This window comes from Schistocerca serialis, chromosome 1 (assembly GCF_023864345.2).
Source record: "Schistocerca serialis cubense isolate TAMUIC-IGC-003099 chromosome 1, iqSchSeri2.2, whole genome shotgun sequence".
Taxonomy (NCBI): domain Eukaryota; kingdom Metazoa; phylum Arthropoda; class Insecta; order Orthoptera; family Acrididae; genus Schistocerca; species Schistocerca serialis.
This window is the reverse complement of record NC_064638.1, coordinates 899,553,543-899,579,846: the sequence shown is the minus strand read 5'-3', so window position 1 is coordinate 899,579,846 and position 26,304 is coordinate 899,553,543. Positions and strand designations below refer to the sequence as shown.

Here is a 26,304-nt window from a genome sequence, read left to right as displayed (position 1 = left end):
TCCTGAAGACGCAACAGCTGCTTCCCCTGGCCTGGTATAGGTTTATAGATGACATCTTTGTGGTCTGGACTCATGGTGAAGAAACACTCGTTAATTTCCTCCATAACCTCAACTCCTTGTCGAGTCTGAATTTCACCTGGTCCTTCTCCAAAACCCAAGCCACCTTCCTGGATGTTGACCCTCATCTTGTTGAAATTCACATCCACACCTCTGTCCATATCAAACCCACAAACAAACAACAGTACCTTCACTTTGATAGCTTCCATCCATTCCACATCAAACGCTCCCTTCCCTACAGCCTAGGTATTCATGGCAAACATATCTGCTCCAGTGACGAATCCCTCAACAATTACACCAATAACCTGACCAGTGCTTTCCTCTCCCGCAATTATCCTGCACTCCTTGTGCACAAACAGATCTCTCAAACAATACATTCCTCCACGTCCAATAACAATTCTCCTACCTCCAGGCCACACAGGAGCATCCCCCTTGTCACCTAATATTATCCTCGCCCTGAAACATCAACAAATTACTCCACCAGGGATATGACTTTCTCAAGTCAAGCCATGAAATGAGATCCCCTGACAATATTCTCCCCACGCCACCGAGAGTTGCTTCTCATTGCCCCCCCCACCCCCCCACCCCTCACCCAAACCTCCGTAACACTCTTGGCAAACCCTACAATATCCCAGTCCACCTTCTCTACCCAGTGGATCTTACCCCTGTAATCGACCCTGCTGCAAAACCTGCCCCATCCATCCCCACACAACCACCTACTCCAGCCCCGCTACTTGTAAATCATACACAGGGCCACATGTGAAACAACACATGTCATTTATTAGCTGACATACCTGCACTGCACTGCCTTTGACATCAGTATGATGACAACAAAACTGGCTGAGCGCATGAATGGGCACAGACAAACTGTCGGCCTTGGACATGTCCAATACCCAGTTGAAGAGCATGCCCTCCAGCATAATTTGAGGACCTAGGAACCTGCTACACCTTATATGCCATTTGGCTTCTGCCACCCAACACCAGTCCCTCAGAACTGCGGAGATGGGAACTTGCACTCCAACACATCCTATCATCCCGCCATCCCCCTGGACTGAACCTACATTAACCAACCTCACTCCCATTTACTCTTCAGTTTTCTCCTCTTTCCCTTTGCTCATTAGCCATTTATGCATCTTTTCATTATACATAGTTGTGTTTATCTTTATACTATATACCTCTTTACTTCTGTATGCATCCACTTTGGTTTGATTCTGGCACAGTACTTACAGTAGAATATCTTTGGCTTCCCTCTGACACCCATGCCTCCATCTTTGCTACCCTCCCTGTTTACCTTTCCTCTGTTGCTTCATAACCTGGGTTGTGAGTAACTGAATCCTCTTTCCCTTCTTCCCCTTTTTTCCCCTCTCTCCTCCTTGATTAAGGAACAAAGTTTTGAAAGCTAGGATAAGTAATATGAGATCTTATTTTCACCAGATACCACTGTTTTCCATTGTTTTTTAATTGCCTTTTCTTCCATCCTCTTGTGATACCATCACTTATCAATAACACAACCCCCCCCCCCCCCCCTTATCTTAGGGGGAAAAAAGGACAGGTATACACTCGCACACACACACACACACATATCCATCCGCACATACACAGATGCAAGCAGACATTTGTAAAGGCTTGCGTCTGTGAATGTGCGGATGGATATGTGTGTGTGTGCGAGTGTATTCCTGTCCTCTTTCCCCCCTAAGGTAAGTCTTTCCACTCCCGGGATTGGAATGACTCCTTACCCTCTCCCTTAAAACACACATCCTTTCGTCTTTCCCTCTCCTTCCCTCTTTCCTGATGAGGCAACAGTTTGTTGTGAAAGCTTGAATTTTGTGTGTATGTTTGTGTTTGTTTGTTGTCTATCGACCTGCCAGCGCTTTCGTTTGTTAAGTCACATCATCTCAGTTCATAATACCTCTCATTTCACACTTTTTGATAGCTTACTAGTAGCACCAATAATTTTTATTCCAGAAACGTGCATCACTACTATACTCTCGGTGTTCTTAATACATTCAAAAACTGCCTGTGAAATGGCATTAAAATCACTACCAAGGTCCAGTAAACACTTAACATGTATACCCTGTACAATTGCTGTTATTACAGAGTGGCACACTTCCTTTTTACTTACCATGTGATCTTATTCACACAACAAATCCTCATTAATACTTTCCCTGGAAATACTATCATCCTGCTTACCAAAACAACTATCAGACACGGTCAAATGTCAGATTGCATGGTCCTCTTCCTCCTTACCATTCTCATTAAGCCCTAACTCTTCATTAGGCCTACTACTATCCTCCTCCATTCTTTCTTTACTTAATACATTGTCATTGTTATCAATGATAAATTCAAATACTTTGTCCTCATCACTACTGGCTTTGTCATTGCTATCATCATTACAACTACTGTCAGAATCAGACCCATTGTCACTTTCTCTATGCTTTAGATTTTGTAGCTCTTCCATCTTTTTCTCCATTTGAGCAAATTTTGAATTTACATTTTTATTTACTTTTACCATTTTTTCCTCTACTTCTACTGCACACTTGGTTTCTACCTCCATTTGTAAATCATTTTTAATCTGATCGTTTTGGTTCTCAAGTTTAACCCTTTTTGTATATATATTACACATAATTTGCCTTAACGTCACTTCCAATTTTCCATAATCACTATCATCCTCCAAATCAGCCTCAACTGAGTCATTCTGTTCATTTAAAAACTTAACCTCTAGAGCTTTGTTATCAATCACATCAGTCCCCTGCTGTCTATGCTCCCCCATCACCCTGTCTTGTTCATTAAGACCACTCATTATGTATCACTTAATATAAAATCGCTTTTGCTATGAATTACCTCATTTTTATTCATTCATCCGCTGCTGCTAGAGTTGTCATCTTGATTTGTCCACTGCAAGGCTGCAGCAATTTGTAATTTTCTCAGTGATGTGTACTGTTTATCCCGATCAGCTGTGTCCATCTGTGTGCTGATTGGCTGCTCCTGTACTCAGTGGCTGCTCCATAGAACCCACTCGCTGAATGGCTGCTGTCATACTGTGGCTATGAAAGCCATGTGCTGATTGGCTGTTGCACCTACCTGTTTAAAGGCAGCTATATCAACTCTGATATTTTGAAAATAATTGATTTTCACACTCTAATAATATTGTCTGTTCACTGTCTTTGACAAAACTCCGATGCCACATGTACCATATGCGCACTGCTAAAATCACTGTAGTGTAAACCATTCTTGAATTCACTGTTCAATGTTAGTGGGTTCTTGTTTACTGTGTACAGATAAATAATCATCACCTGAATGGGCCCCAATAGCGACATTCACCTACTTTACTTCTTCGTTGATAGTCCTCAGTTTTGACGTACTGCAATGTTATACTGCCTGAAAAAAACAGGGGGGGGGGGGGGGGGGGTTGGAAGTTCAACACTGACTACTGTAAATGATGTAGTTGACAGTTGCATAGTTGTGTTTGACAGTTCTTTACTTTCGGTGTTCACAACCCCCACATATTACGTAGTTATATGGCAAGTTCACTATTGGTAAGTGATAGGCCTCATTAATAGCTTGCAGACAAACATCAGCATACTGCTACAATAGTTTGCTATTGTACATCTATGAGCAGTAAATACCCTAACCACACAGTTCACAGTTCTTGTGGAACAATCAGGTATGTGTGACACTATCTCTCATATAAATTGAACAGACACTGTCATCGTTTTAACTCATGGCCTATTTGTGTCACATTTACTTCACTACATTATATTTACTTTAACTGATACAGACTTCCCATCAGAAAATTGGCCATGGACTGACTGTATTGGAACCAAAATTTGGCTCCTTATACATTCTCACAATAATAGGAGCTGAAACTGTACATTGTCCAATATTTAATTTACAGTAATTACGATTAAAACACAACTCATTCAATTAATAGAATATATGAAAAAATTCCCCCTTTTTAATAGTTTGTTCTACCACATTAGGTAGGCTAAATTATTTGTTTAAATAATGAAATTAACAGATATAGTTATATAAACAATACTTTTGACAAACATGGTAATTATTTTGGAATTAATCAAGGGCTAGCTCTGCTAACATGTTTTTGAATAGAGCCAAATGAATACTTCATGAATACTAGTAGTCCATCGTCCAAATGCTTATAACTATCACAAAATTTATATTTTTTTATAAGTCAACAATAGAATTTAAGTCATGAAACAATAACTGATTTTACCCTATAACAAAAGATATGAACCAGGAATAGTCAAAATAAATTAGGAAATCATTTATATACACAAAAATAAGCACAAAATTAGACCTGATGGTATATTTTTTACAACTGAGGGCCATCCTTTCTCTTTTATAAAAATACAGATCACACTCATGTATGTTAATCATAATTAGCCAATGAAAAAAAAAAAAAAATGTGTTTAAGGAGCAGATGGCAAAACAAGAGAGGAACTAAAGAGAACCCAGTTTGCTTCATCACAAGTTCTGTAATGACTGAAAATTGGACACGTGTTCATAGGACTTTTTCAGTTTATTTTCACATTTAGAATCACTTTACAAATTATGTGATGTTCCTCCTGAATCACCATGCACATATTTTTTTCATATGTGCATTTACATTACCATCTGGTGAGCTGTGATACCTAACAAGAATTTGTTTTTGTTAGTCAGTTTTTTGCTAGTGAAATCTCTATCTTGTTCTGAATAATACACTGCTGGCCACCGTAAATGCAACACCCTGAAGGAAGCATCTGAATCAAGTGAAATTTACACCATGGGTTTGCAGCGATGAGATATGCAACTGATTAGAATTTCAGCACAGACGCACATCACGCGTGCCTGTGGTGCCACCTCATAGCGCCATTTAAGGCTTGGCTATTTTGACGAGTGTACGTTCGGCACGTGTGTTTACCTTGTGGTTGTTTCACAATACGATCAGTTATGCCTCATAGACAACAGCGAACATCGTTTGATCAAGTATCCGAGTTCAACAGAGGAAGAATAGTGGTTTACCGAGATTGTGGATTATCATACAGAGAAATCGCTAGTCGTGTAGGACGAAACCAAACAACTGTAATGTGGATATGTGACCGTTGGATGCAGGAGGGTACGATGGACCGACGTGGTCGATCGCATTCACCTCGGTGCACCACTGCATGTGCTGATAGGCAAATTGTGCGCATGGCAGTGACGGATTGCTCAGTGACATCCCGAACCATAGCACAGCACATTGCGTCTGTAACGCATCATCCAGTGTCTGCGCGTACCATTCGACGCCGTTTACAGCAGAGTGGTCTGTCCGCAAGACGTCCATTGCTTCATCTACCTTTGACGCAGAACCATAGACGTCTCCGTCGCTAATGTTGTGATGACAGACGGATGTGGATGGCAGAATGGAATGATGTTGTCTTTACTGACGAGGCACGCTTCTGTCTGCAGCACCACGATGGTCGGATTCGAGTGTGGAGACACCGTGGAGAGAGGATGCTGGACAGCTGCATTATGCCCCGCCACACTGGTCTTGCACTGGGTATTATGGTATGGGGCGGTATTGGATATTACTCTTGCATGCCTCTAGTACGCATTGCTGGTACTTTAAATAGCCGGTGCTACATATCCGAGGTGCTGGAGCCAGTTGTCCTTCCTTACCTTCAGGGCTCGGCCACAGCCATATTTCAACAGGATAATGCGCGACCACATGCGGCACGCATTGTCCAAAGGTTCTTCGTCAATAACCAGATTGAATTGCTTCCCTGGCCGGCTCGCTCTCCGGATCTTTCGCCGATAGAAAACATGTGGTCCATGGTTGCTCAACGAGTGACCCAGATTACATCCCCAGCTGCCACACCAGATGATCTTTGGCAATGTGTGGAAGCTGCTTGGGCTGCTGTACCCCAGGAACACATACAACGTCTCTATAACTCAATGCCAAGACGTGTGGCAGCGGTGATCTCTAACAATGGCGGCTACTCTGGCTACTGATTCTGGCAGGAACCACATGTCACCGACGTCTGTAAACATCATCATTTGATACTTGGTCAACATGTTATCTACAAAATAAATTTTGTTGTGCTACCTCTTGTCTTTCTTGGTGTTGCATTTATGGTGGCCAGAGTGTACATTGACACATTTTGATAATTCCACTTCCTCTCTTACAAAACTTACTATCCCAACATTCAACCACTGCTTCAATGTATCCAGTACAAACAAAACTATTAACTTGACATTTTGACACCAATTGTCACTATCACCTCATTAATGTATACAATATTACTTGTACAAGTATTTTTAATTTATAATTTTGGTTACAGTATGACACACCAACAAAGTCAACAGTTTATCTCTACCCGTATTTTGCAAGGAACCATATATTTTATATTCTTCCTTTTTAGTATTAAGTGTAAGGACTGGTCATTGTTGGTTCTCAGTCACTCAAAAATTGCTGACCTCTTTATGATTATTTTGTCCACCCACACTGATTGCTGTATGCTTTCTGTTGATATTTTGAGCTATTGTACCTCAGCTCTATTTTTCTCATTGTTGTCGTACAAAGTGGCTATTTGTGTGAAGCACTGAGAACACCTTTACTCATATCTTGTACTTATCCATAAGTAGACCAATCAAGTTAGCAGCACAACATCTGCCATTTCAAGCAGAAACAAAAAATTCTTTAATATTATGTTTCAGTTCCTGTACTGCTCAAACTATGTCTTGCATCTGTACACTGTGTCCTTGTAGCTTGCATTTCCTTAATGACTATATTGTTTCTTTGCATTATATTTACTGTTATATGCTGCAGTGTGAAGTTCTTGCTGCGTAGAAAGTCATAATTTATTTTAGATGCCACAGCGATGTCATTTAGAACACTGCTCTCTCACAATAATTTCTTTCCAGATAGTCAGTAATATGGATACCAACTTTGTTTGAAACTTAGCCACAAAAGTATCCAGCATACTGAGATAAAATCATGTGGTTTTAATCTGTTCATTCTCTGTGGATTATGGAAGAGAATCATGACATCTTTGAAGGTTCTCCTAACTATGTAACATAATGATGAATTAAGGACTCAGTGTATCTTACCCTATTATTAAATTTATATGTAAACATATCCATACAATATAAAATTTGGAAGAATTTTCCTATTTACCTGATCATCACGCCAATGCTCTTTTCAACTACATTTTGTAGCTACATAAAAGGATCTGATTTTCATGTATTTTAATTGAAAGCAATTATACATTCATAAGGAACAAAGTTATGTTTAAATTCACATCTATGGCCTTATACTTAATTTTATGACAATTGGGTTTCCAGGAGCTACAATCTCTGAGAGCAGAACTGGATACAGCAAAACAACAAGCAGGTGCAGAGGATCAAAATTTACAGGCTGAAATCCAAAAACTGAAGGAAGAAAATGAAAGACTCAATAATGTAAGTTTTCTCCATTACAAATTTTTGTAGAGAATGAGATATTAAAACTAACATTATCTTATTAGCTCACTAGGAAATGACAGGGCCTTGCCACAGTGGTACTACCTGATCATCGAAGTTAAGTGTTGTTTGCTTCTCTAGTGTTTGGATGGGTGCCTGTTCTGGAACTTCCAACCGCTGTTGAAAAGTGAGGTGCACTCAGCCCTTGTGAGGTGAACTGAGGAGCAACTTGACTGAGAAGTACTAGTTCCAGTGATGTAACTTGACAATGGCTGAGAGAGTCATGTGCTTACTACATGCCTCATTATACCCACTTCCAGTAATGACTTTAGTTCAAGATGACATGGTCACAAATGGGATTTGTTTCTATTTTGATTCTGATACCGAGAAATATAATTCCATGTAGTGTGTAATGTAAAATATTCTGCATACTCAGAGATGTTTTTCTTAACCATGAGAATCTCAAAATTAGATTAGCAGTAGAGTGAACAATGTACATGAGTATACAAAGTGGGGATAAATCACTATGAAATGTGTGGCAGAAAGACCTGTTGTAATATTAATAATGGTTTTTTGCATTCACGTAAAAAAACAATTTTGTTGGAGACTAGTTTACCTCTTGATGACGTAGCATGTATGCTTATTGCTACAGGGTTATAAAGAAGGGCAATTTCATCAAAAAACTCATTGTTGTTCAGGCAGTAGTAAAGGCAGAATTTGAATGGTGATAGTTTATTATATCGTTTTTTGGGCGAATGTTTTAAAGGAATAGAGCTGCTGAGTAACTGTGTAGACTGCTGCAAGACTCAGTGAATAAACAAAAAGCTGCAGGGGTCTTGCATACAGTCAGTAAAGTATGATCCAGTGAGTGGCTCTTTGTTTGTAAATGAAATCTGTTTGCTCTGAACATCTTTTGGAAAGTTAATGTTGCTCATATGTGTTAAACTGGTTCTGTGAAGCATCAAATGTGGGCCTCCAATGTACAGAATGGATTTACGGGTTTTAGTGTTCTAGGACTGCAGAATCCAACGATGCACACTATATAACATGTAATAAATACTGTTTTATTACTCAGAAGCACACATATACAGTTAGATACATTCTTGGTCTCTCTCCACATGTGTAAACTTTCACGCGTGGACACAGACTGCCGCAAAGAACTTTGCTAAAGAAAGATATTACACACGACTTGGTCGATAGTCACCACATTATCCACCCCCCCCCCCCACCCCCCCCCCAAAAAAAAATTACTCCTGGCACAAAGAGTATGGAGCACAAAACATAAATATTGTGGCATACATGTAAAAGAAACACCCAGGGGAGAGGGAGAGGGTGTTTAAACCGAAACCATACCTTACATTACATTACATTAGTAATTGAAGTCTTCAAGCCAGTGAGGGGGGCGGATGGTCCTGCCTGACCAGGTGAATCCTCGTACAGCAGTCGAGGGACCCGGGAAGGGGACTGTGGGTTGTGAGGAGCTGGGGTAGCAGACCTAAATGCCTGTTGCAGTACATAGTACTTTTACCATGGATGGGTCAGTACCAGCAGGCAAGGGGACAGACTGGAGAAGGTTAATGTGGGTTAAGTTGTCATTGGGGGAGCTGGCTCATTCATAGAAGATACACATATTATCTGGCTGCATCACAAAAAAACTCTTCAGAGCCACAAATAAAATCTGTGTTGCCATTCACTACCACTCCCGTATACGGGTTGACAGCATCTCCACACGAGTCGTCAGGGGCAACATCACCTGTTCCAAGGCTGGCCCCTGATACATCACTGAATCCTATCAGGGGAGAGGCAGGGGGCTGCCTGTAGGAGGGGGAGTCATCACACACATCACTCTGTATGGGAATGTCACACGCACCTGCAGCACTGTCTCACGATTTGGAGTGGGTAATGTCACAAGTGCGGGAACAGCGTTACTCATCCGCAGACAGTCGGTAGATGCCTTGTGTGAGGCAGGTGTAGCAGGGAGTCAGGGCTGACTGGGTGGGATATCAGGTAGTTCTCCCAGAGACCATGCTTGTTTGAGGCAGCAGACAGATACCGTTTGAGGTGTGCCATTAATGAGCACTTCAAACGTGTTGTTACGCCCCGATATGACTCTGTGTGGGCCTGAGTATGGAGGTCTGAGTGCCGGTCTGACAGTGTCATCATGCACCATGATGTGAGTGCATTATGCCAAGTCCTTATGCAGAATTATGGGAGGGCAGTCCAGTTGGAGGCACACAAATGTTAGCGATTAACTCCTTAACGTGCCCGACGAATGTCAAGTCGCATATTTGATCTGGAGGGCGTGAAGGCTTGACTACCTCTGCTGGGAGTGTGAGGGGTTCTCCATACAGTACTTATGCAAGGGATGTGCCAAGGTCCTCTTTGTATGTGGCCCAAATGCCTAACATTACCCATGGTAAGGCGTTGGCCCACTCACCTCTGTGGCACATCAGGGAAGTTTTAAGCTTTCGGTGCCAGCATTTAGCAAGCCCATTGCTCTAGAGGTGGTATGCAGTACTCGTAAATCGTTTCACCCCACACAGTCACAAAGCTGTAGGAAAAGGGTGGACTCAAACTGGCAGCCCTGATCAATGATGATAGAAACCGGGCAGCCGAGGCACGAGATCCACATTAATAAAAAGGCTCGGGCCACTGCGTTGGCTGTGATACTAGTGATGGTAATTATCTCTAACCAGCGGGTAAAACTGTCAATGGTGGACAGTATATAACAGAAGGGACCCAAGGGGGTAAGGGCCTGACAATATTGATGTGTATGTGATGGAATCTTTTTTTTGCCACATCGAACTTAGCCATGGGGGGCTGTGCATGATGTCCTACTTTTGCACACGACATTGTTTTATCACGCCAGGCCAAATGAAATGTTCACATACCATACATGTGGTGGTGTGAATGCCAGGGTGTGTCAAGTCATGAATACTATTAAAAATATCCTGGCAGAGAGGTGCATAAATCATTGGACGTGTGTGTCCTGTTGAAACGTCACACCAGATGGGTGGTGAAAACCCAGGAAGCGTCTGTAACTCTAGTTTGAGTCCTGTTTTAACATCGGAGCACAATGCGGTGCATTCAGTATCCTCTGTCTTCAATTTAGGGAGTTCACTGAGGTCCAGTTGTGAAGATAAAACCAACACATGAGATAGAAAATTGGTAACGACATTGTCTGCCCCTCTGATGTAACGTATGTCATTCATAAACTGACATATGAGGTCCATATGATGAAAACATCTTGGGGGTGAGTCCTTGCCTAGGTTACGGAAAGCGTATACCAATGGCTCATGGTTGGTAAATACCATGAGATGGTGACCTTTGATATCATCCTGGAAATATTTGATAGCAGGCCACTGTGTCAGCTGTGATACTAGTAAGAGGAATTACCTCTACCCAGCAGGTAAAACTGTCAATGGCAGACAGTATGTAACAGAAGAGGCCTGAGGGGCGGTAAGGGCCCAACAGTATCGTTGTGTATGTGCTGGAATCTTCTTTTTGCCACATCGAACATACCCATGGGGTGCTGTGCATCAAATCCTACGTTTGCATGCTGACAAAGTGGGGCGGTGTGGTGTGGGGGGGGGGGGGGGGGGGAGGGGGGGAGGGAAAGATGTTTGGAAGTTTGCTATGAATGAAACTTGAACATTGGTGTGTCTGTGTCTAATTGTCTTAATAGGTATTCACAATTGTATTGTGTAAACAGGCACCCTTACAAGTAGCAATCTTATTTGTACAATACAAATTAAGTTACTTTAAAATATTCAAAAGGTTTCTGAGAATTGCTTATTCACATTTGGTATATCTGTACTGAAATCATCAAAAGCAGGAACTCATATTTTAATATTTGAAGTCATAAGTTAATTTAGATGCCACAGTGACATTGCTTGGAACACTGGTACTCTCACAATAATTTTTGGTCAGATAGGAAATCATAAGGATACCAACTTTGGATGAAATGTAGGCACAAAAATATTCAGCATACAGAGGTAGTTAATCATGTGGTATTAATCCATTTATTCTCTTTGGATTGCATTCAGAAAGATAATCATAACATCTTTGAAAATTATCCCTATTACATAACATTATTAAAAATCTTTGTAGTGAACAGTTCCATGTAAACTGGAGATGGTTTAATCAATAATTCTCCTTCTTTACTAAAAACTTGTTTTCGCTATAGTGCAGTTCTCAGGGAAACATCTAGTTGGAACAGATGCCTATATTGCATCAGTGTCAACTATGTATTTGTTACTAAATCATTATGCTCATATATGTTTTGTTTGTATAGAATATTTTCATAAAATACTTTGGCATTTTGAATGACACTGTAACTATAGAGCATCAACGAGAGTAAACTGTAAACATAAGATGTCAACAAGAATAATCTGTCATTCCAACTGTCAAAAGTTGGACAATTTATGGAGGTAGTGTCTGTAATGCTCCTCCTGGTTCTGGAGTAAAAGGGTTTCTGTTTCAGATGTGTTGTATATGCAGTGAGGTTTTCACAGTAACAGTATCTTGAGGATGGAGTAGAAGTGCTTCTGGGCAGCCTGTGCTATGGGCAGGTCTTTTGCAGTACCGTGTTCATGAGTGATAGGGACTGGCACAATCTGAAAAGCTGAAGGTCTTTGTGAATAGATGGTTGGGATACAGAGAATGGACTTTTTGTGGTTAGGGCATAGTGGGGTTTCATGGTTTCAAGAGCATTTAAGGAACTACATGTGGCTTAGAGAGAGGGATAATCTTCTCATATGGTGCAGAAAAATGAACCAGGGATATATTGGGGTGCTAACTCTGTTAGGAAATACTAAAAGACACAGGAAATGAGGAGGTGAAAGTGTTAGATGGTTAAAGGGGAACTGAGTGATACATTATGTGGACATGGAGGGAAGTGGGTGGAATAAATAGTCCTGGGAGCAATAGGATGGTTTTGTGGCATGAAGATATTTGATCACTAATAAGTTAAATGTGATAAGGAACAAGGAAAAGTGAAATATTCTGTGGGAAGGATGTGTGAGGTGGGATGACTGGAAGGTGTCATAATTGGTGTGTCTGACTTGTCACTGTCCATGTCACCTCCATGTACAACAATACCCTCATGGCCATTGCCTTGAACATTTTGGTCACTACTTCTCTCTCTGTCCTTTTGACTGCAAATCAATGACATCCTTCCATACACACTTCACCAACTGTACCCTATCTCACAACTACTTCTCCTTTCAAGGGAAGGTATGCAACAAATCACCTGCACAGACAACATTCCTGTGAGGCACCGTTCAATGCCAACCTGTTTATGGGCCATCAAGTTGACACTTACCTAACCCCCCAAGACTCCCAACGTCTAGTCTGATCAGGTACTTTGATGATATCTTCATTATCATGACTCAGGGCCGAGACACCCTGTTCACATTCCTTTATAACAGCTTCTCTCCTATGTGGTTCACCTTGTCCTCATCTGCCCAGTGTATCACCTTCCTGAATGTTCTCCTCCATCTCTCTGAGACCTCCATTGACATATCTGCCCTCATTAAACCCACTATCCAGCAACAGTACTTGTATTTTGAGAGCTGACAGACCTCTTACATCAAAAAATCTCTCACAAATTGTGTAGCCACCCATGGGCAACGTGTCTGCCGTGATGAACTCTCCCTTGCCCTGTATGCTGAAGGACTCACAGAGGCCTCCACAGGCAGGCAATATCCCACAAACCCAGTCCACAAACAGATTTCACATGCCATATCCTCTCATTGCCCAATCCTCTCACCACAATCAAGATTAGATACAAATGAGTGCCTTCCCTCATCAGCCTATATCACCCTGGACTGGAACAACTCACCCATAACCTTTGCAGAGCTTCGATTATCTCTTATGCTGTCCTAAAATGGATGACATTGTACCCAAGAACCTTCCCACTCCTCCAGAGTTGGTGTTCTGTCACCTTCCCAAAATACACATAATCCCAAATCATCACTATACCACTCCCACGCCACAGATGCCTGTGGCAGACCAAGGTGCAAGACCTGCCCAATCATCAACCCATCATCTGCTACCCCAGTCCTGTCAGAGACTTATCTTACCCCTTCAGAGCTCGGGCCACCTGTGAAAGGAGTTGCATAATTTACCATCTCTCCTGCAGATTCTTCACAGCTTTTTATGTCACTACCAAGCAGATGTTCACCTGGATGAATGGCCACCACAAAACTATTATCAATAACAAAGGTGACCACATGGTGGCACTACATGCAGATGAGCACAATAGGCTCAGTTTCAGTGGCTGCTTCACAGCCTGAGGCATCTGCATTCTTCCTTCCACCACCAGCCTCTTTAAACTTTGCAGATGGGAGTTAGCCTTAAAGCCATCCTCCACACCCATAGTCATCCTGGCCTCAATCTCAGATAAACCACTGTCCCCGCACTCTCAACCCAACAGTTGCCCTTTCTTCCAGTCTGTCACTTCCTCCCATAGTCCTCCTTCCTGACACGTGCCTGCTGCATACCTCTCACTCTATCCACACCACCTGACACTACCCCCCTTGCCCCCCACCGCCATCACAACCATCCACCTGGCAAAAAATAGCTTCGGCACTGTTAATCCAGCCAGCACAATGTAGTTGCATAGGTGAGTGTATGTGAGTGTTTGAGTGTGTATTTTTTCACTCTAGCTCATAAAAGGATAACTGTAAAAGTATTGCATTTTCTTTCTTTTGTGTGATCCTACCGACAACTCAATGCTTCTGCTCTTTGGGGAGTGGTCTCCTTTTTATACAACGGTATTTACTATCTGCTCAGTTCTTTCCATGTAGGCATTCATGCAACATCAGCAAGTTTTCCTAATTTTTTCAGTTTTGTGTATCAGTTATACAGTTTTATTTTACATTCCATTCTTCTGATTCTCCTCACCAGTGAACAAGAATATGTGATGTCATTTTTTTGTTTCAATTCGCAGTTTTACAACTTAAATTGTTAACAGTCTTAAGTCCATCCTTTCAAAGCATCTGTAGCTGCATGATGTACTATTCCTTCTGTATATGCACCATAAATATAAAGTGCGAGAGAAAAGGGTCATATATGTAAAGTCTCCACCCACAGTTGTGAGAGTCAAATCATCTTTATATAAATTCAAGTTCACATTTACATTTGCTATTCCTTTATTGAAATCAATAAATACAGTTTTTCATATTTCAAAAATAAAGGGTGATTCAGGAGTAACTTCACATAATAATAACAAAAAAATGGTTCAAATGGATCTGAGCACTATGGGACTTAACATCTGTGGTCATCAGTCCCCTAGAACTTAGAACTACTTAAACCTAACTAACCTAAGGACACACACATTCATGCCCGAGGCAGGAGTCGAACCTGCAACCATAGCGGTCATGCGGTTCCAGACTGTAGCACCTAGAACCGCACGGCCACACCGGCCGGCCATAATAATTTCAAATCCTGTGAATCTCTGTCTGAGTTTTGATCATTATGAAACTAGAGTGCGTTGATGACTATGCACATTCATGAATGCATATGAAGACAAATGTGAATATTACTTACTGAAATGCTATGTTGGGATTATTGTGGACAGAATAATGGTAATATAGATGACTGATCCATTCTACAAGTGGTGTTGGGGTTCTGCAACAGATGATAGAACTCTGACTTCACTCAGAGGTGACAGTTGCATGTGTACCTAGTGTGCAATCACGGGTTGTATCAATGATCAGTCATGAGGCCTATGTATGTCCTGCTCAGATGTTGTTTAATTGAGCAGTCCATTGTATCTGTGAATACCAAGATGCCACATACATTAAACAATGCAGGATATGCAGACATGTTGTCTGGTACAGCTACTGTGTTGGCAGTGCCTGTTTGGCTGTAACAGAACACCAGAGATCTTTCCCCTGTGTCCAGGTACTTTCCAGGGTTCATCAAATATTACATGCATTGGATGCACTACACAGTGTACACTTTAATATCATAATGTGTGCCATCCAGTCGATTGAGGAAAGGGAAGACATTATTGCTATGGTACAACCAAGTCACACCAACAGTACATGGCACAGTATTTGTCAACTCAATATTCCACAAAAGTGAGTGTGTCATACATTACATTCCAAGGACTTGTAGCCTTTTCATGTGCAGTCCGTACAACATCTACATCCAACTGACTCAGTAAGCAGGCAACAAATTTGTGAGTCATGCAGTACACTTTATTTACAGTTGAGGCTACAGTTACAAGCAATGGTATCGTGAACACACACATTCTCATATATAGATGATGGTGAACCCCATTACACTAGAACACATGTTCTCATAGAACATCTGGTGTGGTATGCCTGATGACCTGCTGCAAGGGCCTACCTTTTTGTCAAATAGCATGACAACCACAGCATACATATATTTTCTGATAGAAGACCTACCTACACTTTTGGAAACCTATGATATTATAACAACAATGACAAATATAGTGTAACATGATGGATCACTGATTCACTGTACTAGATAATTATCCCAGTTTCTGAATATCACATTTCCTTAACAGCAGAATTGGCATGGTGGATCAATTAACTGGCATGCCAGATCACATGACATACCCCCATTAGACTTCTTTTTATGTAGCTGGTTAAAACTGGTTGTGTACAGTACCTGTGATGAGCTTGCAACTCACAGCACTGTTGTTGGTGCCAACATTAATGCCTGCCAAGATTATGTTTGATGTGAAACACAACACACTCACCAAAATGTTGACAAGTGGATTGAGATGGACGGGGAACTTTTTCTCATGAATCAGTAATCTGTCCCACTATTATTCTGTCCACCACAGTGCCTATACAGCATTTCAGTAAGTAATATTCACACTTGTCTTCATAATGATTCATGGATGTGTGTAGGACTTTTTCAGTTTATTTTCACATGTAGAATCACCTTGCAAATTATGTGGCATTCCTCCTGAATCACCATGTACATTTTTTCCAGGTGCACATTTAAATTACCATCTGGGGAGCTATGACACCTAACAAGAATTTGTTTTTGTTAGTCAGTTTCTTGTAAGTAAAATCTTTAACATATTCTGAGCAATATGATGACACAGGAATTGAAAATTCCACTTCTTCTCTTACAAAATTTACTATCCCAACATTCAATCACTGTCTCAAAAATATGGTATCTGCTTCAACATATCCAATATTAACAAAACTATTAACTTGAAATTTTGCCACCCATTGTCCGATATCACCACATTAGTGTACACAATATTAAAAGTATTTTTAATTTCTAATTTTGATTACAGTATGGTACTGCTACAAACTCAATAGTTTATCTCTACCCTTATTTTGCAGGAAACCATATATTTTAGATTCTTTTTTTTTTTTTTTAGTATCAGATGTAAGGACTGGTCATCATTGGTGGACATTCCCTCAAAAATTCCTGATCCCTTTATGATTATTTTCTACGCCTTCATTGATTGCTGTATGCATTCTGTTGATATTTTGAGCTATAGTACCTCATCTCTATTTTTCTCATTGTTGCCATACATAGTGGCTGTTTGTGTGAAGCACGGAGAACATCTTTACTTGAATCTCCTACTTACCCATGTGTAGACCAATCAAGCTTGCAGCACATGTGTCATTTCAAGCAAAATCAAAAATTTCTTTAATTTTATAATTCAATTCCTTTATTTCTCAAACTATGTCTTGCACCTGTAAGCTGTGTTTTTGTAGCTTGCATTTCCTTAATAACTGTATTGTTTCTGCGCATTGTATTTACTGTTATATGCTGCTGTGTGAAGTGCTTGCTGTGTAGAAAGTCATAATTTATTTTAGATGTCACAGTCATTTTCTTTATAACACTGCTACACTCAACAATAATTTTTTTTTTCTGATGGTGAGTAATAAGGATACCAACTTATGCTGAAATAAAGCTACAAAACTATTCAGCCTACCTTGCTAGTTAATCACGTGGTTTTGATCCATTCATTCTCTGTGGATTATGAAAGAGAATCTTGATATCTTTGAAGGTACTCCTTACTATGTAATGTAATTATGATTTGTGAATTCAATTTATATTACACTGGTAATAAACTTATACATAAAAACATCCATAAATATAACATTTGGAACAGTATTCAAGTTTCCAGAATGAGATTTTCACTCAGCAGCAGAGTGTGTGCTGATATGAAACTTCCTGGGAGATTAAAACTGTGTGCTGGACCTAGACTTGAACTTGGGACCTTCGCCTTTCATGGGCAAGTGCTCTACTATCTGAGCTACCCAAGCATGACTCACAACCCTTCATAACAGCTTTAGTTCTGCCAGTACCTCATCTGTTACCTTCCAAACTTCACAGAAGTTCTTCTGTGAACCTTGCACAACTAGCACTCCTGCGAGAAAGGAAACATCTCATAGGCTGTGGCTATGCCATGTCTCTGCAATATCCTTTCTTCTAGGAGTGCTAGTTCTGCAAGGCTCACAGAAGAGCTTATGTTAAGCTTGGAAGGTAGGAGACAAGGCACTCCTGGGAGAAAGGAAACATCCCATAGGCTGTGGCTATGCCATATCTCTGCAATATCCTTTCTTCTAGGAGTGCTAGTTCTGCAAGGTTCACAGAAGAGCTTATGTTAAGTTTGTAAGGTAGGAGACAAGGTACTGGCAGAACTGAAGCTGTGATGATTGCTCATGAAATGTGCTTGGGTAGCTCAGATGCCAGAGCACTTTTCCATGAAAGTCAAAGGATCCAAGTTTGAGTCCCGGTCTGGCACACAGTTTTAATCTGCTAGGAAGTTTCAGTATTCAACTTTATCTGATCATCAAGCCAATGCTCTTTTCAACTACATTTTGTAGCTTCATAAAAGGATCTGGTTTTCATGTATTTTAATTGAAAGCAATTATACATTCTTAAGGAACACAGTTATCTTTAAATTCACTTCTATTGTCTTATACTTAGTTTTATGACAATTTCGTTTGTAGGAGCTGCAGTCTCTGAGAGCAGAACTGGATGCAGCTAAACAACAAGCAGGTGCAGAGGATCAGAATTTGCTGGCTGATATCCAGAAACTGAAGGAAGAAAATGAAAGACTTAAAAATGTAAGTTTTCTCCATTATAACTTTTTTTAGAGTGACATGTTAAAACTGACATTATCTTATTAGCTCACTAGCAAATGACAGGACCATGCTACAGTGCACTGGTTCCTACCTGATCATCGAAGTTAAGTGTTGTTTGGCTTGGCTGGCACTTGGATGGGCGACTGTTCTGGTCTTCCAACTGCTGTTGGAAAGTGGGGTGCACTCAGCCCTTGTGAGGTGAACTGAGGAGCTACTTGACTGAGAAGTAGCAGTTCCAGTCATGAAACCCGACAATGGCTGGGAGAGTAATGTGCATTCAAAATGCCCTATCTTATCCACTTCCAGTGGTGCCATTGGTTTAAGATGACATGGTCACAAATGTTCTGTTTTGATTCAGTTACTGAGAAATGTAATTTCATGTAGTGTGTTATGTAAAATATGAGCATCTCAAAATTAGATTAGCCATAGAGTGATCGATGTGTATGAATATACCAAGTGCTGGTAAGTCACAATAAAATGTGTGGCAGGAAGACCTGTTGTAACATTAATTATGGTTTTTGCATTCACATAAATAACCAATTTTGTTGAAGATATCTTTGGGTCTTGGAGATGCAGCATGTATGCTTATTGCTGTGGGGGTGTGAAGAAGGACAAGTTAATTTAAATACTCACTGCCGTTCAGGCAGTATTAACTAATACAATTTTTGAAGAGTTTATTAACATCACAATGAATGCTCATGAAAATATTCTGTATAAACAAAACTTACCCAATTAAAATGATCTAGCAACAAATAGCCAGTTAACAGTTGCTCACTGATGCAATAAGTGTATCTATTCCAACCAGATGTTTAGTTGGGAATGGTGCTAGAGCCAAAAAAGCTTGTAGTGAAGAAGGAGGTTACTAAATAAATGATCTGCATTTTCCTGGAATTATTCACTGCAGAATGTCATATTGTGACATAATACATGCTCTTGGCCTCACTGAAGAGAAGATATAATTAGTGAATTAATGACTCAGACAAGGATACATTGTTAATAAACTTATAGGAAAAGATATACACCCAATGTAAAATTTGGGATCAGTATTCAAATGCATTTGCCCATCAAGCCATTGCTTTCTTACAAAGCATTTCATAACTTAATAAAAGGATTTGGATTTCATGTACTTTAATTGAAAATGATGACACATTCTGAAGAAACACAGTTATGTTTAAATTTATGTCTGTATTCTGCTGCTTCTTCATTTGATAATTGTGTTTCTAGGAACTGGATACAGCAAAGCAACAAACAGGTGCACAGGATCAGAATTTGCTGGATGAGATTGAGAAACTGAAAGGAGAAAATGAACGACTTAAGAATGTAAGTTTTCTCATTATATATTTTTTTTGAAGTAAGAGATTTTAAAATTTTCCTTTTCTTATTAACTTATTAGCAAAACAAAAAATTTGTTTTCTTTTTTTTCTTTCATTCAGCTTATGATTGATTTCCCTACAAAATGGCAAAATCCCATATCTTACTTTGTAGCTGTTCTTTACTGTAAAGCCTTGTGCAAGCCACAGTGAAGAGAAAAAACTAGTTTTGAAATATCATTTGTGAGAGCAGTTTTATAAATCAGAGATGGTATTTGTTCCTAATTTAAAAACTTGATTTTAGTTGCTGAGAAATATAATTTCGTATAGTATGTCGCTAAAAACCTTGTGTATTCAGAGCTCTTACTGTAATGGGATTTTTTTTAGTGATAAGTATTGTAACTGACACACAGCTTTATTGTATGGAACTCATAGGTGCTCTCCTAAGTCATTTCTGCAGACTTAGCTGAAACTGTATAAAATGAATGTTTTTTAACTTAATTTTCATTGTGTTGTTCTTCTTCACCTTGTATCAATGCTTGTGTTCTCTCAGATTCAATGTTCCATGTAGTATAGAGGTTTTTGCGGTCCTCTATTGTCTCTTAAATAAGTGGAATATAAGTGGTAAATATCTTCATTTATTCACTGATAGTTTAACAGCTACCCAGTGCATACATTGTACACTAACTCATTTGAGACATCTTGATAGAAACATGTCTCCACTCAAGTTTTTGCACATTGCAAGCCAGCTTTACTTTAGAAAGTTTTAAAGTCTTTGAAAAACTTCCAGTATCAAATTATCTCTTATAGTGCCACTTTCTTACACAGCTGTTTATCAAAAAAACAATATTGGTATTCAAAACAGAACAGATATGACTGCTTCTTGTAAATAAATTAAATAATGTTAACTGTGAAAATAGGCTATGTTTTTAAGATTTCATTTGTTAACAGTTCATGTGATTTGATTAGAGAAAAATTCTGGACTTCCTTGGCAACATTATGATTTTGAGCTACTGGTACTTAAAGCTGTGATTTTTTTGATGCTGTTCAATTATTTTAACACCTTAAGAACATACATGGAATTTCAGTTTTCACATAAAGATGAATCAATTGTGTTTTGATGATATATTGTTACAGTTACTCATTTAAAATAGGTATCAATACAGTAAGTTTGATGGAAAGTGAAAATTTTTCTATACTTTCCAGGACCTGAGCTTTCTAATGACACATAAATTTCAAGGAAGATAAATGATTTTGTAATAGAACATTTTGTAAATTATGTAGTTTTTGAATTTCAATGTTTCTTCCTTGTTTTGGTAACTTTTATTGTTATTTAGAGAATATATAGAGAATGACTGCCCATTAAATTTATTTGCTCTTTATTAGTACAGCATTATTATGGAGTGTCAGTCATGCAAGGATTTTTGCTTGTGATCAGATATTATTAACTGGAAGAAATTAATTCACCTATTATATCAGTAAGTGCATGTCAGCATCTCAAATAGTTTAGAAGAAGTTGTTGTTCCTGTTATGAGCAAGAGTGTAAAAATAAAAATTGGATTTCTCAATACCTAGGCAATTGAGTTTTGTTGCTCAATGACCAATTATAAAGTGAAAGTATCAATATCGTGTGTTAAATGTTACAATAGGATTCCATTCATATTCCGCTGTGGATGGAATTCTAACAAATTTGCACAGATTTAAGTTAGAAGTATTTTATTCTTGTCACTACCATGTTAAATGCTACTTAAAATTGGTAAATTTATCTTACAATCTCTGTACTGCAGCTAACAATTGTAAATGAGTGCATAGATTAATAATGTGACTGCTGTATCTTGGAAATACAAGCTGTGAAATGCAACATTCAAAAAGGTAGTAACTATTTAAATTGATATTAAAAGTCTGACTTTGTGTAAGGAGTATCATGTTAGATATTCAGTTTGCATTATGTTGATTGTTTGTTCCTTCATACAAAGGAAGTGTTGTTTTTCTTCATGTGTATTGTCATTCACCCCTCCTGGGCATTTACAGTTTTTTGAGGCAATGGCATTGGAATCTTCACAATTCCTGGTGTTGTGTATCTTCCTTTGTTCTCTTCTTTCTTGGTCGGTTGGATGGTGCATCAACTTCATTTTGATTTCCCAAGATACAAGATTTTGCCATAAATCCATGAAATCCTAGTTCAGCTACAGAACACAGATTGTCTTAACTACATAAAAAGTATCTTATGGTAACTTTTTATTTGAAAAATGGCTGAAAAATTAAGATTTTATCCACGAATGAATTTAAATAAGGAACTCTGAGATCACGTTTGTTGGATGAGAAATAAACTTCGGTGTTAGGATGGTACAATTCCCTTCAGTTTAGCTCATAGGTTTATCAGAAGGTTACAGCATGTAAGGAAATGATGAAAATGGTATTCGATATGTCACATCGACCATACAAATTACAATCTTTGGAATATTAATTGCTCTGACGAGCCACCCTGTTTAATACAGTCTGCCTTTGTACTTCATGCAGTGTTCATGCATATCAGTCTTTGTGGTAAAATATATGTGTATGTAGGAAACTTGGGAACTGTTTATTATGTATTCTTGTTATGGATTTTTTGTTCCATTACAAGCTCTCCCCGAACCTAGTCCATTATTCAGTGTTACACCACCTGTCTAACACTCAGATACCATGCTCCGGCACCCATACTCCTCGTTCCATTTCTGCCGCAACATGGGATTTAGTTCATGAGTGTTCTGCCCTCACAGGCAAGATTGTGACCTTTGTCACTAACCTGCTTTCAGAATATGACTCAGCGATGCACCTCCACCTGGAGAATGACGAGCTGAAACAACACATTGCTAACACTTATAACGAGCTCACTGTGGCTTGTACCTCCCTGTTGAAACTACAGTCCGCAGTTACTTCACCGGATCGAACTTCATTGCCAAGCATCAGTTCGAACACTTATCAGGTTAGTTCAAAAACATTCACTGCATGTAACAATTTGTGTTCAGTAACCTCCATACTGCCCAAGTGCCCACTACACGCAGTGCCTTGTGTTTCAAGCAGCGTCTCTAATAACAATCACTCGTACAGCTGGACCACACCCACTATGCAGGCAGCTGCCCCTCTTGTTGAGAAACATTCCCCCTCTCCCGCATGCTGGCCAAGCAACTCGTTGGCCATCGCTTTACCTCGAGCGATGCCAGGGCCTCTCTCACCCATTACCGGTTACCCAAGGCAAAGTTAAAAACAGACAGTCGCCGTGTGCCCCACTCTGTTCCATGCTGTGTGTACAGCTGACCTCTACAAAGAAGCGCACACTGCGCTTGTGTAATAGGCATGTGACTTTCATGCTGCTTTTTCCCACTCGCACTTACGGCTATGCCTCATCTAGCCCCACTCGTCCCAAAACTCCATGTTAGAACATTACTCAGCCTTGTGTGCAGTTCTCAGTCTTTTCCGTCGCTGACAGAATGACACACAAGATAATTACCACTGCTGGCCCTCCTATAAGACACAAGGTTAGATGCCTCAACCCCATTAAGCTGCAAATTAATGAACTTCTGGAGGCAGACATTATACAGCCATCGGACAGCAATTGGTCTTCACCAATTCACTTTGTCACCAAAAATAATGGTTCTTTTCGAATGTGTGGTGATTACAGACATTTAAATGCTCGACTGTCATGGACAATGCCAGCCAGAGTGGCCAAGCGGTTCTAGGCGCTACAGTCACTATGGTCGCAGGTTCGAATCATGCCTCGGGCATGGATGTGTGTGATGTCCTTAGGGTGGTGAGGTTTAAGTAGTTCTAAGTTCTAGGGGACTGATGACCTCAGAAGTTAAGTCCCATAGTGCTCAGAGCCACCACTGGTCATGGACAATTACCCCGAGCCAAAAATGAATGATTTCACTCATCTGTTATCGGGCACCACACTCTTCAGTGTGATTGACTGCAAATGTGCTTATCACCAGATTCCTGTACCGCCAGCAGGCATTCCAAAGACTGTGATCATCACATTGCTCAGTTTGTTCCAGTACAACTTCATGCCATTCGGTTTAAAGGATGTGGCACAAATGTGGCAATGTTATGTTGACTCAGTCTTACGATGATTTGAGTTCTGCTTCGCATACCTGGATGACATACTCATTTTTAGCAAATAAAATGAAGACCATGAAGATCATTTAACTCAGGTCCTCCAAACTTCGGCATCCAATAGTGTCGAGGTCAACAAAGAAAATTTCCAATTGCATCAGTCTTCTGTGACATTTCTGGGTTACACTGTCTCCGCAGACGGAATACAACCTCCCAAATCCCACGGGCAGGCTGTCACATCATTGCCACCCCCAGCTACGTACAAAGAACTCAGATTTTTCCTAGGAACTATAAATTACTACCACCGTCATCTACCTTCTGCCGCTACCGCGCAGGCCCCGCTGACGGACTCGCTATCCAGCAAACAAACATCGAGCGTGAAACCAATCTGTTAGACTGAACCCATGATAGAGGCTTTCAGGGCTCTTAAAACAGCTTTAGCTCATTCAGTCATACTCGCCCACCTGGATCCATCTGCCGATTTGTTCACCATTACCGACGCCAGCGACATTGCAGTTGGAGTGACACAGTTTCACCACTTTGTTTCTTCTCCAAATAATTGTCTACAGCACAAGAGAAATATTCTGCTTTTGATAGAGAGCTTCTGGTGGTGTATGAGGCTATCAAACATTTTTGCACTGATGTTGTGGCCCGTCCTTTCTTCATTCCTACTGATCACAAACTGCTGGCAGACAGCTTCTGCAACACACCAGAGGATACTTCCTCCCAACATTTCTGCCACTTCGACCTGGTCTCTCAATTTACTATGGACATACGCTATATCAAAGGCATGGAGAACATCTCCGCTGATCTCCACTCGCAGATCAATGTCGTTTCAAGTTTTGTTGATTTATCTGACCTCGCTGCTCTACAGGCTTCAGACAAGGGCACTCAGGTTCTGCTCATGGACCCACAGTCTTCGCTAGTGTTCACCAAGGCAAAGTTCCCTGGCATTTTTGATGAAGAGTGGTGCAACTCTTCTGTGGGCATTCTGTGGCCTTTGTTCCTGCCCATGCTGTGCGGACAGGTTTCCGGCACCTCGAATAATATTGCCCACCCCAACAAATGAGTCACCACTCACCTCGTCACCAAGAATTTTGTGTGGAAAGATGTGAAATGGGACTGTCAAAAATGGGCATGCAGCTGCATTTCCTGTCAACAAAACAAAATAGGACGTCACACCTCTCCACCACTCGGCAAGTTTGACATCCCTAAGGGACGTTTCCGTCATGTACATATTGACCTTATCTGTCCCCTGCCTTCGTCGGAGGGCCACAGGTAAATCCTGTCCACAATAGATCAAATGTCTTGTTGGGTGGAAGCTGTCCCCTTACCCAACATCACAGCAGAAACTGTGGCCAAAGGTTTTGTTTCTTCTTGGATCATTAGGTTTGGCTGTCCATCCACCATCAGAACCGAACAGGGTCGACAGTTCAAATCTGCACCTTTTTGATTTTCTGTAATCTTCGCGATATTAAAAAGATCCATACAACAGCCTACCACCTGCAAAGCAATGGCTTGGTGGAACAATGGCACCACACAATTCAAACTGCACCCAGGTGCCATGATTGTCGCTGGTCTGAGGCACTTCCTTGGGTGTTGCTGGGACTACGTTCTACATTTAAACCAGATTTACATGGGACGATTTCCGAATTCGTTTTCGATTCAAATAAAATGGCTCCAAGCACTATGGGACTTAATATCTGAGGTCATCAGTCCCTTAGAACTTAGAACTACTTAAACCTAACTAACCTAAGGACATCACATACATCCATGCTCGAGGCAGGATACGAACCTGTGACCGTAGCAGTCGCGCGGTTCCAGACCGAAGTGCCTAGAACCGCTCAGCCACACCAACCGGCTCATTTTCGGCGAAAACCTAGTTTTACCTGGGATACTAATTATTCCCGAAGGTCCTGGGGATTCCCCCTCCTTCCCAGACTGTATTAGAAGGATGCATGCAGACTTTAGAAACACCCGGCTACACCCACCTGTCAACCCTTCCCCACCTGACACTTACATGCCCACTGCACTCAACTCTTGCTCACACGTCATGCTCAGGGACGACTGTCAGACAACCCTTACAATCCCCTTACCTCGGCCCTTTCAAAGTACTCTGGAGGGGCAAGACAATGTTCGACATTATGATAAAAGATCATCTGCAAACTGTTTCTCTGCACAGGCTCAAGCCTGCCTTTGTAGACTCTGACACCCCTCTGCCATCCCAGTCAGACTGCCCAAGCACATGTTCTTTTGACAAACCCTTTAACGAGTCCTTACAACCTAAGGTTGGGTTTTTTTCTGTCCAATGA

At 40.5% G+C, this 26,304-nt stretch overlaps 1 protein-coding gene across 1 annotated transcript in view; it reads left to right on the top strand.

Annotated features, from left to right (window-relative positions):
• LOC126444898 (uncharacterized) overlaps positions 1-26,304 on the top strand; it is a 697,169-nt gene that overhangs the window by 499,707 nt on the left and 171,158 nt on the right. The window contains exons 12-14 of the mRNA XM_050090969.1: positions 7,378-7,494; positions 18,456-18,572; positions 19,815-19,910. Coding sequence (XP_049946926.1) covers positions 7,378-7,494; positions 18,456-18,572; positions 19,815-19,910 — 330 coding nt within the window. The remainder of the gene's footprint in view (positions 1-7,377; positions 7,495-18,455; positions 18,573-19,814; positions 19,911-26,304) is intronic.